Raw genomic sequence first — 18,968 nt, 5'->3', positions numbered from 1 at the left:
TTAGTCCATCCAAGTTGTTATACTTAAAAAGTTATAGTAAAAATTGTTGCATTCTAGTTGTCCTTTCAAGTAGACATAACTTTATGGAATCCTTTAAGGTGATGCTTTGGGCACGCACAAAAATGTGGTTAAATTTTCATTTTATAAATGTATATTAAATCGGTAAATGATCAGTTACCTTATTACTTGTTAAGACATTAAGAACAATTCTAAAGAATATACAATTCTAAAGAATATATAAATGTTATTAAAATAACACTTTTATACCCCCATTTCAACAAGAGTACCTATCAACTAATAAATTAGTCACACAATTAAATCATGTCTTATGTTCTTCACAAGATGGTGCATTATTATAAAAAGTCATGGTTCTCACCTCATTCTACATTCAGAATCACTAATGGAACTTTTAAAATGAAACAGAACTTTTAAAATGAAACACTGCTCATAAGCTTCTGATGGAATAGTTCTAGGATAGAGCCTGGGCCTTGTACCCAAGAGACTGCCAATGTTAAAAACTATTGGTGTAGGGCAGCCTGGGTGGCTCAGTGGTTTAGCGCCGCCTTCAGCCCAGGACGTGGTCCTGGAGTCCTGGGATCGAGTCCCATGCTAGGCTCCCTGCATGGAGCCTGCTTCTCCCTCTGCCTATGTCTCTGCCTCTCTCTCTGTGTCTCTCATGAATAAATAAATAAAATCTTAAAAAAAAACCCACCAAACTATTGGTGTAGATTCTTGATATGAGAAAGTTTAAGATAACTGAAGTATGTGATAAATGAGGGAAATGTTCAGTATCATACCAGTGTTCTCAGAGGAAGCCTGTTTTTATTCAAGTCAGAAAATAATTAGTATTGCATGGAAATTAAATCATAATTATATAAATTTTAGAGTTCTTGATGTTGTCACTGAGATTTATGTGAAATAATCCAAGCTCTTACATAATACAGTCTAACGAGAAATGACCTGGGGATTACTAAATATTCTCTTATGTATACCTCCCCCGCCCTTACCTTAAAGAGGAGAGTATTTGTTACCTTATTTTTGTCTTAATGAATTTCCATTCTTGACTCCTTGTCTTTCTTTCTTGTTCACGTGGATCCTCTATCCCCAAATTTATTTTTGAGGCTATGTCTTTGACTCCTTAGTTCACCCCTTTTGGTCCAACATTGTTGACTCATCTGAAAAATCTTTCTGTGATTCAATCTTTGAATTGATGTAGTAAGATGAATTTGAGATAATACTGCCAGTTATAAAGGTAGGCTGGGGAAAAGATATCAACCATCTCCTATGCTCTCAGGAGAAGGAGACATTTTTGAGATCTGGTTTCAACATCAACTACAGAATGAAGGCACCATGATCAGTTTTTAAGTGATTCATGTCACTGGTCAGTAGATTAAAGGGACAGATTAAAAATGATACCTTTCTATAATAACTGCACAAAGAAAAAAGACATTGTTCAAAACACTTCCAAAAATCATTAATATATAGTTTCTTGGATAAACTTGCCAAGTAATTGGAATAAATAATTTCAAAAAGATTTTGCCTTAGTTTTTCATGTCATAAAGTTACTTTAAATTTGTTCTTAATTAAAACAGCTATTTTGCCTTTTTGTGTATACTTTATAATAAAGTCTATACAAGCATTAAAAAATAAAAGTTTTCATTCAACTGGTAGATTAAAATCAAATACCAGCTTTCAGTGTCATTTTATGGTGATGTAATAAGATAGCTCTAAAGCTGATTTCTAGTTTACTAGTTTAGATGTCCAAACTCCTAAAATAACCAGCTTGTTCAATTTGAAACACCGAAATCATGCATTTTAGTTGCTGAGAGTCTATCAGTGTAACAAGATTGAGTGTCAAAGATTAAGCTACTGTGACTGGTAGCAGTGATCCCAGTATTGTTATTTATAAGCAAAAGCTTCATCAGGTAAAGTTATTTCTGTAGTGTATCCTAAATCCTGCTTTGGTATCTAAATGAAAAATACCTTAGAAACCTGTTTTAAGACTTCACAAACCAGTTATCAGTATCTTTGCCCACTTATCATTTATTTAATTTGGGGCTCTTGGGCCCATACAATGTAAATTTTCATTTTTACTTTGCGAGTTTGGGGACTATTTCTTGAATCAACTCAAGATTCTTTTGTCAACAAAAATTTTTAAAGTCTCACTCAATAAAATTAGTGTAAACATTCACATATTTAATAGTACCTTTAAAATAAGCATTACTACATTTAAAATGGTTCCAAAATGAATCTATAAATGGTAATATAAATTAAAAAATACAAACTTAAAGTAAATAAATTTAACATTAGCTATGGTATAAATAATAGTAAATGTATAGTGAGTCATTACTTTGAGTCTTAAAAAAAGATAACAGCATATTACCAGAACATGAGAAACCATGGCCATGATTCTCAAACTTCATGATCTACATTTGAAACTGTTTTGGCCACTGTGTTCTTCAATGAGTAGTAAATCAATGCTAGAATTTCCAGAATTAAGTCCCAAGTCTTGTTTTTCAGTAAATCTTAATTTCTTTTTCACACTCAATGTTGAATACATGGCTCTCTTCAACTGAATAAGTGCATTTATTTTAAAGATCCATTTTGCGCAGGCTCATCCGACTGAAGGAATCTCTGGGGAGAAAATGAAAGGATATAATTATAAGTAAATAATTTTTGCATATTCCTTTAAAATATGCTTCACATACTTCTTTCTGCCAGAGTGGTATCAAAGTTTTGCCACCAAAAACTTAAAATATTTTTTTGCCATCAAAGTTCTTAACTTTCAAGTTACATGTTCATCCTGCACATTCTGCCTTATATATATATTTTTATAGATTAAAAACACACTTTGCCAAGTGCACTGATCATTTATTCATTTGTCCAATAGGGGATTAGATACTGTGATAAAACAAGAGCTAAGGGATAATGGGAGAGATTTCAGGAAAAGACTTGAGATTACTAAAAGGCAAAAACCAGGTGTTATTTAAAATTTTAAATCCTAAGAATTCAGTGGTTCTCAAGCTCCTGGGTTTTAGGTTCCTTTTTACACTTAAGAATTGAGGACCCCAGGAAGCTTTTATGTGGATTCTATATTGATATTTACATTAGAAATTAAGAAAATTTTAAATTATTATTTTATAAAATAACCCATTATATGTTACTATAAATAGCATTATTTTTAAAACTTGTAAGAATTTTAGAAGAGTGGCATTCTTATTTAATGTCTAGCTTAATAGAAAGCCTAGATTCTCTTATCTGCTTCTGCATTAAATCTTTTACAATATCACATTGCACTCTGGAAGACTCTATGGTACTCTCATGAATGAACAAGAGTGGAAAAAGTAAAATAGTATTGGTATTAATATGAAATTAGTTTTGACTTGGGAACCTCTAAAGGTCTCAGGGACCCCTTTTTATATGTCCCCCGTCAAACTTTGAGAACCACCATCTTAGTAACTTTTAAGCCTATTACAAAAAATTATTCCAGATTTTGTTAATCAGTAAAATAAATTCAAAATTCTATGGAAATGTTATATTCTAAATTCTCAAGAAATTAAAAGGGAGGGAGGGATAGTATTCTTCAGCTCTTAATGTATTTTTCTCTATCTTAAAACTGATTTCTTCTGTTTATCCTTCCTGCCATTAAGGTTAAACCTGGAGGCTTAGATCTCCAAGAAAGGAGAGGGCAAGTAGGAAAAGATCATCTTTGAATCTCAAAGCTTGGTTTTCTGGTTCTGTAGAAAATCTTGAAAGCTAGGCATTGTTAACACACCTGTATCCGCCACCCCACCTCAGAAGAGTGTTTGTTTTTAATTCCAGAAAAACTACTTGCAAATATTAAGAAAAGCTTGAGGGATTGACCATAACATAGATCACAGAGGAAGGCAAAACTCAGGATTATGGTGATACTGGAAAAGGGAAAAGCTCCTTTAGATAGGAAGGCTACAATGTTTCTACTGAGATGGGCTGCAGATTTGGAGGAAGCAAGACTAGCATTTACAGAGGTCCTGACTAGGTCAGGAACACAGTACCCTCTTCCCAGGACCTTGGACCAATGAGTTTAAGAATAGTGGAGGTGGGTAAAGGCAACAAGGATGCAAAAGTTCCAAAAAGAAGGGAAGCACAAAGCAGATGGGACTGGTGTTGCTTCCCACTGATAATTTTTAATGGGTGATATATCAGTATAGAATGGTGGATGCAAGATATATTTTGCCAGAGACAGGATTTTATTTTTTATTTGAATTTTAGTTAATATCCAGGGCAGTATTAATTACTGGGTTAGAATTCAGTAATTCATTACTTAAAACACCAGGTGTTCATCACAAGTGCCCTCTTTGATATCCATCCCCTACTTAGCACATCCCTCCCCTGCCCCACCTCCTTGCATCAACCCTCAGCAGTTTGTTCTCCATTTACAGAGGATTTTTAAAAGGTCCCTGTCTACCCCTGTTACTGTACAGCTAGGACAATGCTCCATGTAGGGGACATGACCTATAGCAGGCACTTAGTAGACACATTTTGAATGCATGTGTCATTTTTTTCTACATCACTGAAGAATAAGGACTAATTTCCAGATGATCAAATAGCTCATTTGACTTTCTTTTGCAGTATGTTATACCATGCGTATACACTGTTTTCATATACGCAACTTCAAAAGCCTTCCAGATGTTAATTTATTAACTAAGTGGAGTTCAGTAGCTTTACTGTTACTAGTTCAAAGGGTGGTCAAATAAATGCAAACTCCACGATAATTCAATGGTTGTATGTACGTATGGATTTCAAAATGCAAAAATAAGGGCAGCTAACATTTAGCAGTTATCATGCCCTTTCCAGAATTCAGGTGCCAACAAAGTAAAATGTTAAAGCACTGTCCTTGGAACTTTACATGCCTAAAATTTAATCACCACAACAACCTCTTAAAGGTAAGCATCATTTTGTCTGTCACAATTAGTGAAGAAAAATACTGAAGCCCTCTTGATACTCAATGGATGGGGTTGCCTGTTTTAATTTACTGTTAGAGCTGAGGAAAACGAGTATCTGGTTCCTGATACATTCTAGTAAATTCTCCCATATAAACAAAGTGTGACATGATTTAAAAGAAATAGTTTTAGGAGGCCAGATTTAACACGTTGTGTCTTGGTTAGTATGCATACTTAAGACAACTTTTTTATTCTCAAATTATAGAAAGAAGAACTGACTTCTATCTTGAAGGCTGATTCATTTTAGGGTTATTCGTAATGGGTTAGTTGAGCTTGTTAGGTTTCAAGAGACAATATCTGAAACCATGTAATAAAAGTTACACTAATTCCTTATTATTAAACAATTCAAAAAAAAAAAAAACAACAATTCAAGGAGATTTCGCTTTTTCGTTTTCTTGAAGATATCCAAAATAACAGACATAAAGGAGCATACCTGTGGCAAGTGACAGGTAATACTGCCTTGTATAACTGAGGGATTTTTCTGTTTATCAGAGGCTGTAAGGCCTCTTTAAGGCGATGGTAGTTTCTCTCCAGTTCCCTTTGATATTCCTTTTGATCTGGCCCAATTAAGCTCTTATTTTTTCTTAAGGCATCCTCACACCTAGGAGAAACAAGTGCGTTAACAAAAGATTTCTTCTTGTCTAGTTTGAGGGCTTGATGCTATTATACACATTCACCATGATGACATCATTCAATTTTTCAGTTGAAGGCTAAATATCCTCTCTCTCGTGTTGGGAAGGCAGGGAACAGATGCCCAACCTGAGTTTCTTTACAACTCTTTTTTTTTTTTTTGTTTCTTTACAACTCTAACATTCAGTAACAGTCTTCATTTAACTGAAAATTAGTTTTTTTTAAGTTATGTATTTTTTAATGTTACGTATTAAGCCATTTTCCCACATATTATTACCACCATTAGACTAAAAGCTCCTTAAGGGATTTAACCCTATGCATTTATTTAGCAACAATGGCATCTGGCACAGTGGTTTGCCAGTATTCAAATAAGCTGCTTAAATGAACAGTCCTTGATAACAATCCTTTGTCCAATTTATTCAGATAATTAAGAAGTACCTGGACCCTAACAGATCAATGTAATAGGATGTTAAATACTGCACACATGTATACTTGCCGAACTGCAGCTAAATGTTGTTCAAAGGAAAATGTGTAGTCAGTCTTACATACTTCTATATTTTTTAAAGCTAAAAGTGAAGTTTAGCAACTTGAACAGAACAAACGAAGTCAAAATCACAAACTTTCCACACAGAACACAACCACCTACAAATTCTACTAAACATTATTTTTTTAAATTTATTTTTATTTTTAATTTTTTAAAATATTTTATTCATGAAAGACACAGAGAGAGAGAGAAAGAGAGGGGGAGAGAGAGAGGCGCAGAGACACAGGCAGAGGGAGAAGCAGGCTCCATGCCAGGAGCATGATGTGGGACTCAATCCCGGGTCTCTAGGATCATGCCCTGGGCCGAAGGCAGGCACCAAACCACTGAGCCACCCAGGGATCCCCTCTACTAAACATTCTAAGGAGAGGTAATAATCCATTACATTCTAATGTAACACAATTATTCTACAGTATAGAGAGGAAAAAAACCCAACCCTATTTCTGAGAAGAGTTTCCAGCTACTATTTTAATGTTGGGATACCAAAACCTAAAGGGACTATAAAGGAAAAAAATGTTTATCTCACCCATAAACACTGTTGCAAAACTCCTAAACAAGACCATAGGAAACCAGTGTCACACACACGCCCCTCATACACACCTCTTTGATAAAATTCCATTTGTTATGATGAAAATTCAGCAACAAATAGGTCGGAACTTCTTTAACCTAATTAAAAGTATCTACCAAAAAAAAAAAAAAAAAACCTGGAGAAAATACTATATTCAATGATGAACATTTTTTCCTTTTAGATCAGGAACAAGAAAGTGATGCTCTCTATCATACATCATTCAACATAGTACTGGAGCCTCTAAACATCACTGTAAAAAGAAAAAAAATTCTACAGATAAATTACTACAATTAAGTGAGTTTGGCAATATCCTTATGTAAAAGTAAAAAATTCAACTGCACTGTGTATACCAGCAAACAAAATATAATTCTAAAAGATACCAGTGGGACGCCTGGATGGCTCAGTGGTTAAGCATCTGCCTTTGGCTCAGGGTGTGATCCTGGAGTCCCGGGATCGTGTCCCACATCAGGCTCCCTGCATGGAGCCTGCTTCTCCCTCTGCCTATGTCTCTACCTCTCTCTCTGTGTCTCATGAATAAATAAGTAAAATTAAAAAAAAAAAAAGATACCATTAATGAAAGCATAGAAGTATGAAATACCAAGGAATAAAATCAAGATATAGAAGACCGCTACAGAAAATTAAAATATTAAGAAAACAAAAGAATCAAGTAAATGAGAACTAGGTCATATGCATGAACTGGAAGAGTCAAGTTATAAAGAAGTTGCAACTCTGCCAACTTATCTACAGATTCAGATTATTAGTTTTGGGTGGGGGGGTGGCTAGAGAGGTGACAGGAATGATAAATTGATTCTATAATCTATATCAAAAGGAAATGGGCCCAAAATAATCCTTCAACAAAAGGTGAAATTGCTTTATCAGATATCAAAGTTTATTACAAAGGTGCAGTAATTTTTTTTTTAATTTTTATTTATTTATGATAGTCACACACAGAGAGAGAGAGAGGCAGAGACACAGGCAGAGGGAGAAGCAGGCTCCATGCACCGGGAGCCCGATGTGGGATTCGATCCCGGGTCTCCAGGATCGCGCCCTGGGCCAAAGGCAGGCGCCAAACCGCTGTGCCACCCAGGGATCCCCAAAGGTGCAGTAATTAAGACAGCATCATACTGACTCAAAGAGAGACACCACGGAAGATAATCAAGATCACAGAAACAGATGCATTTAACATAAGCGCCTGATTTATAATAATATTGCAAAGCAGAAGAGAAAGGGCAATCTTTGAAATAAGTGGTGCCGTGTCAACTGGATATTTATATGGAAAAGAACTGAACCCCAATTCACAACATAATAAATGGTATTGAGATAATTATCAATTATCAGTATGGACAAAAATCAAACTAATCCCTACCTTGAACCATACTCAAAAACCAACTGCAAGTGGATTTAAAAAAAAAAAAAAAGCCATTTCTGCCTTCTTCCCCTTTTGTTTCAACTATATTGAATTTTAGAGACATCATTATATTGGGTTTTACAACTCAATATAGAATATTACTATGACATTAGCAAAATAATTTAAGATACAAAAAGCAGTAGTCATAAGGAAAAGACTGAATCCTTTAGCTACATTTAAGAACTTCTGTTTCTTTTTAAGAGTGGTTAAGCCCCAAATTAAGATATTTAGGAGTATTATATATCCAGATTATGTAAATACTCAGAAATCAGTAAGGAAAAGAATTCAATAGGAAAATGGCAAAAGACTTGAACATGTAAAAAAAAAAAAAAAAGACTTGAACATGTAACTTGACAGAGGAAGGCGAAATGGCTAACACACACACACACACATACATGATATTTGACTCTCTGAAATAGAGAAATGCAAATTTAATCCACAATCCTGTATCACTTGACGCCCATCAAACTGGTAAAAGTTAAACTGCTAGACCATACCAAGTAATGGTGTAGTTATTTAGCAAAGGAATTCTGGAACACTACTGGTCAGATTTCATGTGGTCTTAAATACTTTGTTTTTATTTTTCAAGTTCTTAAAAGTTTTTAAACTTAATTCTAGGGTAGTTAACGTGTAGTGTTATATTCATTTCAGGTGTACAATATGGTGATTCGACGAGTCTATACATTACTCAGTGCTGATCATGATAAATGTACTCTTTAATTCTCCTTCCCTCTGGTAACCATCAGCTTCGTTCTCTGTAATTAACAGTCTGTTTCTTGGTTTGCCTGTCTCCCTCTCCCCACCTCCTTCCTTGTTTGTTTTGTTTCTTAAATCCCACATATGCAAGAAATCGTATGGTATTTGTTCTGACTGATTTCTCAGCGTTATACTCTCTAGATCCATCCATGTTGTTCCAAATGGCAAGATTTCATTCTTTTTTTAAGTTGAGTAATATTTCATTGTGTATAACCACCACATCTTTATCCATTCACCTACCGAGGGACACTTGGGCTGCTTCCATAATTTAGCTCCTGTAAATAATGCCGCAATAAACATAAAAGTATGCGTATCCTTTTAAATTAGTGTTTTTGTATCTTTTTGTAAATACCCAGTTGTGCAATTACTATTTGCAGTAGTTCTATTTTTAACTTTTTGAGCGATCTCCATACTGTTTTCTACAATGGCTGCACCAGTTTGCATTCCCATTATAATGCACAACGGCACCTTCTTTTTCACATCGTGGCCAGTGCCTGTTGTTTCTTGTGTTGTTGACTTTTTACCCATTTGGACACTACACTTTGTAGTTTTGATTTGCATTTCCCTGATGGTGATGATGAACATCTTTCCAGGTGTCTGCTGGCCATCTGGACGTCTTCTTTGGAGATATGTTCTGTTCATGTCTTTCTGCCATTTTTAAGTTGGATTATTTGTTTTTTTGGTGTGGAGTTGTATCATTTCTTTATATATTTTAGATACTAACCCTTCATGGGATAGCTCATTTCCAAATACATTCTCTCATTCCATAGGTTGCCTTTTAGTTTTTGTTTACTTTGTTGTGCAGAAGCATTCAATTTTAATGTCCCAGTAGTTTGTTTTTATTCCCCTTGTTTTAGGAAATAGATCTAGAAAAATGCTATGATTCATGTCAAAGAAATTACTGCCTGTGCTCTCTTCTAGGTTTTTTATGGTTTTGGGTCTCACATTTAGGTCTTTAGTCCGTTTTGAGTTTATTTTTGTGTGCAGTGAAAGAAAGTGGTCCCATTTCATTCTTTTGCATATAACTGTCAGGTTTTTCCAATGCCATTTGTTGAAGAGACATCTTCCCATTACATATTCTTGCCTCCCTTGTTGAAGACTAATTGACCATTTAATTGTGGATTTCTGGGTCTTCTATTTTGTCCCATGAATCTATGTGTCTACTTTTGTGCTGGTCCCATAATGCTCTGATCACCACAGCACTGTAATATAACAAGTCCGGAATTGTGATAACCTCCAGTTTTGTTTTTCTTTTTCAAAGTTGCTTTGGCTATTTGGGGTCTTTTGTGGTTCCATACAAATTTTAGGATTATCCTAGTTCTGTGAAAAATGCTATTGGTGGGTTGGAAGAGTGAGTGACTTGATCTCGAGATTGTAGGTTCAAGCCCCAAACTGGGTGCAGAGATTACTTAAATAAAACTTCTTAAAAATGCTGTTGGTATTTTGATAGAGATTACATTAAATCTGTAAAATGCTTTGGGTAGCAATTTGTGTGTGTGTGTGTGTGTGTGTGTGTGCGCGCGCGCGCGCATGTATGCGTGTGTGCTTGCTTTTGCCTTTCCATTTCTTTATGTCATCTTCAATTTCTTTCATTAATGCTCTATGGTTTTCAGAGTACAGGTCTTTCACCTATGGTTTTATTCCTAAGTATTTTTTTTATTTTTGGTGCAACTGTAAATGGGATTGCTTTCTTAATTCCTCTATTTGCTGCTTCATTACTAATATATAAAAATGCAAGAGATTTCTGTACATTGATTTTGTATCTCGCAACTTCACTGAATTCATTTATTGGCTCTAATAGTTTTTTTGTGGAGTCCTTAGGTTTTTCTATATAGTATCATGTCATTTGCAAATAGTTAAAGTTTTACTTCTTTCTTACCAATTTATTAGACTGAGGTATGTTCATTTCCTCTAGACATACCTTGCTGAGGATTTTTATCATGAATGGATGTTGTACTTTGTTGAATACTTTTTCTGCATCTGTTGGAATGATCCTATGGTTTTCATCCTCTCTTACTGATTGTAATGTATCATGTTGATTGATTTGAGAATACTGAACCAACCTACCATCCCAGGTATAAATCCCTCTTGACTACAGTGAACGATTTTTTAAAATGTATTGTTGGCTTTGTTTTGCTAGTATTTTGTTAAGGATTTTTGCATCTATGTTCATCAGGGATACTGGCCTGTAGTTCTTTTGTTGTGTATCTTTTCCTGGTTTTGGTATCAGGATACAACTGACCTCATAGAATGATTGTGGAAGTTTTCCTTCGTCTTCTATTTTTTGGAATAGTTTGAGAGGAATAGGTATTAATTCTTCCAGTCTCTTGTAAAATTCACCTGTGAAGCTGTCCAGTCCTGGACTTTTGTTTGTTGGAATCTTTTTATTATGGATTCAATTTCATTGCTGGTAATCTGTTCAAATTTTCTGTTTCTCCCTGCTTCAGTTTTGGTAGGTTGTTATGTTTCTGGGAATTTATCCATTTCTTCTCAGGTTGTTAAATTTGTTGCCATACAATTTTTCATAATATTCTCTTGCAATTGTTTATATTTCTGTGGTGTTGTTACTTGTCCTCATTCATGATTTTGATTATTTGAGTTCTCTCCTTTTTTGGTTAAGTCTGGGTGAAAGTTTATCAATTCTGATCTTTTCAAAGAACTAGCTCCTGGTTTTATTGGTCTATTCTATTTATTTTCATTTCTATTCATTTATCTCTGCTCTAATCTTTATTATTTACTTCCTTTTTGCTGGGTTTTGTTTGCTCTTTTCCTACTCCTTTATGTGTAATAGCTTACACATTTTGGGAAAAACAGGTGGCATTAACTGGTTGAAGTTGAACCTATAAACCAACACTACTCTTAGGTATGTAACTCCTGGAAAAAATCTCTGGTCAATTCAGAAATAGAGGGATATTTGAATAGTATCTTTGTAACTAAAACAAAACAAAAACACAGGAAACCATCAAATATCCACCAACGGAAGAATGAATAAATCATGGTATATTCATACAATGTAATATGCAAAAATAAATTAAAGCAATATTCTAAGCATATCTCATAAACACTGAAAACAGCAAGTCACAGAAGAATTATATTCACTGTCCATTTATATAAAAACATGCTAAGTGAAATAGTATGTTACTAAATGATACATTCATTTATGATAAAACCATAAAGACAATAAAGGAAAGATATGAAATTCATAATAGTGGTTATCTTTGAAGGAAAGGAGATGTTATCAGAGAATGACATACAAGGAGGAGATCTCAAAGCAATGATAATGCTATTAAGCAGGATGGGTAGGTACATGATTTTTTTTTTCTCCCTGTTCTTTATTTATTTCTCCCGTTCTTTAATAGCAAGTGCTATAAATACTATATTGAATCTATTCAAGATTTAAAGAAAACAAATTTTAAAGGACAAACCCCCCCAAATAAACAAAAAAGCAAACACATCCAAAAGTGTTCATTGTTTTTAGTAATAAATGAATGCAAACTAAAGTATAACATTTAAACTAAATAACAGGGATGCCTGGGTAGCTCAGCAGTTGAGTTCCTGCCTTTGGCTTAGGGCGTGATCCTGGAGTTCCAGGATCAAGTCCCACATCAGGCTCCATGCATGGAACCTGCTTCTCCCTCTCTGTCACTACCTCTCTCTGTGTGTGTCTCTCATGAATAAATAAATAAAATCTTAAACAAAAAATAAAATAGGGACGTCTGGGTGGCTCAGCTGTTGAGCGCCTGCCTTCTACCTGGGGCGTGATCCTGGAGTCCAGGGATAGAGCCGTATCTGGCTCCTTGCATGGAATCTGCTTCTCCCTCTGCCTGTGTCTCTGCCTCTCTCATGAATAAATAAAATCTTTAAAAATAAATAAAAGAAATAAAATAAAATAAAAAAATAAAATAATTAACAAGAGACACTCTACCTAAATGGCATTACTTAAAAGCAAGGTGTGGGGGATCCCTGGGTGGCGCAGCGGTTTGGCGCCTGCCTTTGGCCCGGGGCGCAATCCTGGAGACCCGGGATCGAATCCCACGTCGGGCTCCCGGTGCATGGAGCCTGCTTCTCCCTCTGCCTATGTCTCTGCTTCTCTCTCTCTCACTGTGTGCCTATCATAAATAAATAAAATTAAAAAAAAAAAAAAAATTAAAAAAAAAAAAAAAAAAAAAAAAAAGCAAGGTGTGGGATCCCTGGGTGGCGCAGCGGTTTGGCGCCTGCCTTTGGCCCAGGGCACGATCGTGGAGACCCGGGATCAAATCCCACATCAGGCTCCCGGCATGGAGCCTGCTTCTCCCTCTGCCTGTGTCTCTGCCTCTGTCTCTCTCTCTCTGCGTGACTATCGTAAAAAAAAAAAAAAAAAAAGCAAGGTGTACCAAGATTAGTACACTTGCATACTTGGCACTATTAATTAATACTTAGAAACTTTTTGCAATGCACAATATATTAAGGGCCAATAAAAATGTTCATGTACTTTGGCTCAGTCATTTCATGATCAAAATTTTAATTTGATAAAAGATAAAAAGAGGGGCTGCTACTGTGGAAAACAGTATGAGGCTCCTTAAAAAATTAAAAATGAAATATCATATGATCCAATAATTCCACTATTGGGTATTTATCTGAAGAAAATGAAAACATGGGATGCCTGGGTGGCTCAGCGGTTGAGCATCTGCCTTCAGCTCAGGGCGTGATCCTGATCCAGGGATTGAGTCCTGCATCAGGGTCCCTGTGAGGAGCCTGCTTCTCCCTCTGCCTATGTCTCTGCCTCTCTCTCCAGGTCTCTCATGAATAAATAAATAAAATCTTAAAGAAAAAAAAAAGAAAACATTAGAAAAGATACATGCATCCTTATGTTTACTCAGCCTTATTTATATTAGCCAACATATGGAAACAACATAAGTGTCCTTCAATAGGTGAATGGACAAAGAAGATGTAGTATATATAAACAATGGAATATTACAAAGCCATAAAAAGGAGATCTTGCCATCTGTGACAACATGAATGGACATAGAGGGTATTATGCTAAGTGAAATAAGTCAGACTGAGAAAGACAAATACCATGTAATTTCATCTATATGTGGAATATAAAAAAACAAATGAACAAACAAAGTGCAGAATCAGACCTATAAATACAGAGAACAAGCTAATGGTTGCCAGAGAGAAGTGTGGTAGGGAGATGGGTAGAACAGGTCTAAAGAGGATTGGGAGACACATGCTTCCAGTTATGCAATGATTAAGTCACAGGCATAAAAGGCACAGCACAGGAGCACCTGGGTGGCTCAGTGGTTGAGTGTCTGCCTTTGGCCCAGGGCGTGATCCTGGAGTCCTGGGATAGAGTCCCGCATAGGGCTCTCTGCAGGTAGCCTGCTTCTTCCTCTGCCTGGGTCTCTGCCTCTCTCTCTGTCTCTCATGAATAAATAAATAAAATCTTAAAAAAAAAAACACTAAAAAAAAGGCACAGCATAGGGAATGTAGTCAATAGTACTGTAATAGTGTATGACAGACAGTAGCTACACTTGTGGTGAGTACAGCATAAGGTATAGGGAAAGTGAAACACTATGTCGTATACTGGAAACTATTGTAACATTGTGACCTACTTAAAAAAAAAAAACTTAAAAAAAAAAAGATCCAATGCACTGGTGAACCAACACTACACTTAAATTCAACTTAATTTCAAATATTTGATGAAATAATATAATCATTAGAAAGTTTTAACTTTAATTGAAAAAAAGACTATATGTACATTGTAAGTGAATTTTTGCCTTTTTGTCATTTAAAAAGAAAACTTTTCTACAGTTGGTAATACTTAGAGACCAGCAGACTACTGAAATTCATCACCTTATCATCAATATACACAAGGAAGAGGACATGTGATTTAGAATGTAGTCAAACAAAACGGGGCACCTAGGTGGCTCAGATGGTTAAGCATCTGCCTTCAGTTCAGGTCATGATCTCAGGGTCCTGGAATAAAGCCCCACATTGGGTTCCCTACTCAGTGGGAGTCTGCTTCTCCTTCTTTCTCTGCCCTCCCCTATACTCATGCTCTTTCTCTCTCCTCCTCTCTCTCTCAGATAAATAAAATCTTAAAAAGAAAAAAAAAAAGAATATAGTCAAAACAGCAAGAAAAGAAGTACCTATCTATACCTAAAGAAGCATGTATTGTTCCAAGATCATCTGGCACTCAAAGATGGCAGGGTGTTTTTGGTTGTTATCTGAAACTTCCCTAATAATAAAATTAATGCTAGAAATCAGTCCATACTACAAGTATAAAGTAATTTCTTTATTTTACTATCATAGTTCATCTGCTCCATACAGCAGAAGCTATGTTTCCTAAAACCAAACTTGGAAGGTAGTCTAGACCAATAATCAGATTCTGGAATCTTGGATTTCCAATGAAGCTTTTTGAAGCCTTTTAAAAGATAGTCACCATGTTCAGGCAGGAGAAAATGATAGGAATTCATGATAGCAATTGCAATGAGAACAGAGGAAATTTAAAATACTTGAACATGTTAGCATTCCTCATAATTTTCTGATGACAAAACTGATGTAAAATAATTTCTACCTGATAAAGCTGTTCAGTGAATGATCTGATAAGAGAAATCACAACAGGGAGTCCAAAACTGGGTTCTGATGGTGCTTTCTTAGGTGACAATTTACTTAATGGTACACAAGGCTCCTATAATCTAATCCCAGTCGATTTACCCAGTATTTGACTGGATGTCTTTACAGAATTTATGGTTCCAGCTTCATTAGACTATTCACCTTTCTCAGAAGAGTCTCTGAACTTGGCTCATGCTGGTTTTTCTTTTCTATTTAGTATACCCTGACTTCTCGTTTCTACCTGAAAAGCTAATATCCATCCTTCAAGGTTCATATCAAATGCCGAACCCTGTATAAAATCTTCCCTGCCATCACCATGTAAAACTAACCATTCTTTCTCTTGTGCTTTTAGTTTTGGTAAAACAGGAATCAGGATCAAGTTGATAAATTACTGTTTTTTCCTGTTGTTTCAAAATTTAATACTTACTGAACACATATCTATAATGTACCAAGTATTTATTATCTGTGTAGAGAAGAGTTAACTGCAGGCCTGAGATTGTTATCCTTTGAAGGTCTATTTGCAAGGCTGGCCCTTGGGTACCACTGTCTGGGAGTTTGATTTTTGGGACATAAACATTCCCTGAAGGTAAGATTGGCTCTCACTGTGCCTCCACTATTCATACAAACATTATGGCTTATGGTGAACACCTGCTTTCATTCTGGGAATCTGGAATTTTGATGCCTGTCAGGGAGAAGGTGCTTATGTGAAAGCCCCCAACAACAATTCTGGCACTGATTCTCTACTGAGCTTCTGGGTAGACAACATGCTATCCTAGCTCACTGCTGGAGGAGTCGAGCTCCTATGTGAATCCCCTGTGAGAGGATTTTGGGGCCTACACCTGGATTCCCCCAGACTTCACACACTGTGCCTTTTCCCTTTAAGGGTTTCACTTTGTCCCTTCTCATAGTAATCAGTCACAGTGGAGACTACAACTATATGCTGAGTCCTGTGAGTGCTCCTAGCAAATCCTCAAAACTGAGGGCCTAGGGGGGACCCTGATATACCCATATATTATTTCACCTAACTTGCACAACCTCCCTGTGGAAGTAGATTATTATTATCCTTATTTCATAGATTAGAAAATGGAGTATCACAGAAATTAAGTGACCTGGAATAGGACACACAATGACAAAGACAAGATTTGAACACAAATTTTCTGCTTTCAAGTTTGCTGCTTTTGTGTTTCCTGATGTAAGGGAAGCAAAAACTTTAACACTGAAGGTTCACAATAAATAATAACTCTCAGGTTAAATAGCTAAATAGTCTAATAATAGTCTCATGTTAAAAAAATTCTGACTCAAGGCTTTTCTAATCTTTAAAATTAAAAATACAGCAATATAGAGTATTAGAGGTAGGGGGACATGTATATATACCCTGAAGGAAAAGTTATGCATAAGCTGTGCCTCATTCTGAGACACTTTCCTAGATTTTCTCTTTTCAATATTTCTTTTCAATATTCCCTTAAGACCCTCATACTATTTTTGAAAACTCTTTCAGGGTCTTTACACAGGAAACCTTGAGTACCTTTTAGTAAAATCTTTGAAGCACAGTCGCAATTTATTATGATGTCTGAAGAGTTTTGGGTCACTGGGTATTTCAGACAGAAAAACTTGGGCAACTTCCAAAGGCCCCTGTAAAATAAGAAAATATAACAAGTGTGTTTTTGTCTTCTCTAAAATCAGAGGAAGAATTACCCAAATGATTTTTTCTTAGCACTGAGATAGCTTCATTTAAGCTTAACCCATACATGTCTATGCCTATATTAAAACCTCTCAGGGCACCTGGGTGGCTCAGTTGGTTAAGTGTTCAGCTTACATCATGATCTCAGGGTCATGAGATCAAGCCCCACTTTGGGCTGTGTGTGCTCATGGGCAGTCTGCTTGAGATCCCCCCCCCCATCCCTCTTCCCCTCTGTACCTCACGCATGTGCGTTCTCTCTCTAAAATAAGTAAATAAATCTTAAAAAAAAACAAAAAACACCTCACAGATTCTGGCAATATATTTTTAGCTTCTCCTAATGCCAAATCTATATTCTTAGGTACTGTAATTAAATTAATTAGTTTATTTTTCAATGAAAAAGAGTAGGAGTTCAAGAACTACTGTATCCAACAATGCATTTTGCCTTGTATTTTTTACATTCCTTAATTTATCCTGGATGCAATCAGTTGTGTCAAACCACCGGTTATTAGATACTTGATTCTCCCAAAACAGCTTCCCCCAGTATTCCAAATGTGTTCTAATACTGCAAGCTAAAAATGACTCTTTGTGAATGTTACATCATTTGGAAGTAAAACCCCCAAATCATGTATGTTTTTAAGGGTAAAGGTGTATTCAAATATTTATTTAAGTTTTCAGTAGGGCACTTTCTGGCTTTGTTTCTTTTAACCTAAAATACAGGTAAAATATATAATATGAATTCTTACTTGAAGCCCTTCTGGATTTTCCCTCACCCTGAAATATTCTCTAATCATCAGCAAGAGAATCTGAATGAACCGATTACAAGGAGATAATGGCAAGGGCTTCTAAAATCTGCATATGACAGCAACAATAATATCTTATGTTCATATATTATTAAAACTTTCAAAGTGATTCCATATTACTTATTTCTTCATGACTCACTGTGAAGGAGATCTGGAGAAGATAACATCAAGGAGTACCTCAGAAAGTGGGTATTCACATGTATAAATGTAGCTCTGAAAACGAAACCTTTTAAGATCATGTTCTTTAAGTACAAGGTTTTAAAGGAAAGTCCATTTTAAGTGACTCAATTCCTTCTTAATAGAATGTTTAAGAACAGATTGGTAGAAAAATATAGGCAGTATAGATGGCAGGCATGAAAACCTTAAAAACTGTGATTATACTAAAAAGATTTTTGTTTTGGACACCTGGGTGGCTCAGTGTGTTGGGAATCTGCCTTTGGCTCAGGTCATGATCCTGGGATCCTAGGATCGAGCCCCACATCAGGCTCTCTGCTCAGGGGTGGGGTGGTGGGGTGGGGTTTGCTTTTCCCTCTCCATCTTCCTCTGCTCCCCCTGCTTGAACTCTCTCACTCTGACAAATAAATAAAAATCTTAAAATTTTTTTCCAGGTCTATCTTCATCTATACCTCATGCCTTTTGCAAACCAGTCCTAAAACATACCTTTTTCCACTTAATCTGACACTCATGATCTTTGTGAAACATAATCACGAAATCATTCCCAATTCCATTTATGATCGATACCATGGAGCACTTGCAAAAAGCACTAACCTGATTCACTGTTGTACCTACAGACCCCTGGAGTACCATCTGAAGCATTTTGGGGTCTGCAGGATCCTGGTGTGTTGCAAATGCCAACTCCTGGGTCTTTTTTTGCATGTCTTCAATAGCAACTTCAATTGGGGTTAAGATGATCTGGGTGAAATAACTTCTATTAGGCCAGTATGCTGATTGAAAACTATTTAATGAGCTTTATATATAATCAATTTTTTAAAAAGTGGAGACCAA

The 18,968-nt window shown here is 35.8% G+C and overlaps 1 protein-coding gene across 8 annotated transcripts in view; it reads right to left on the bottom strand.

Moving 5' to 3' along the window:
* Positions 1-85: 85 nt before the first annotated feature.
* Positions 86-18,968, bottom strand: part of DOCK7 (dedicator of cytokinesis 7) — a 220,919-nt gene continuing 202,036 nt past the window's right edge. For all 8 annotated transcript variants that reach the window (XM_041769969.1, XM_041769970.1, XM_041769971.1 and 5 more), the window contains 4 exons: positions 18,732-18,875; positions 17,008-17,114; positions 5,416-5,583; positions 86-2,634 (listed from right to left, as the gene is read on the bottom strand). In XM_041769969.1, the coding sequence (XP_041625903.1) occupies positions 2,592-2,634; positions 5,416-5,583; positions 17,008-17,114; positions 18,732-18,875 (462 nt within the window). In that variant the 3' untranslated portion in view covers positions 86-2,591. The remainder of the gene's footprint in view (positions 2,635-5,415; positions 5,584-17,007; positions 17,115-18,731; positions 18,876-18,968) is intronic.

This window comes from Vulpes lagopus, chromosome 10 (assembly GCF_018345385.1).
Source record: "Vulpes lagopus strain Blue_001 chromosome 10, ASM1834538v1, whole genome shotgun sequence".
Classification (NCBI taxonomy): Eukaryota; Metazoa; Chordata; class Mammalia; order Carnivora; family Canidae; genus Vulpes; species Vulpes lagopus.
Note: the sequence above shows the minus strand (reverse complement) of the source record. Positions and strands in the feature narration are given on the sequence as shown.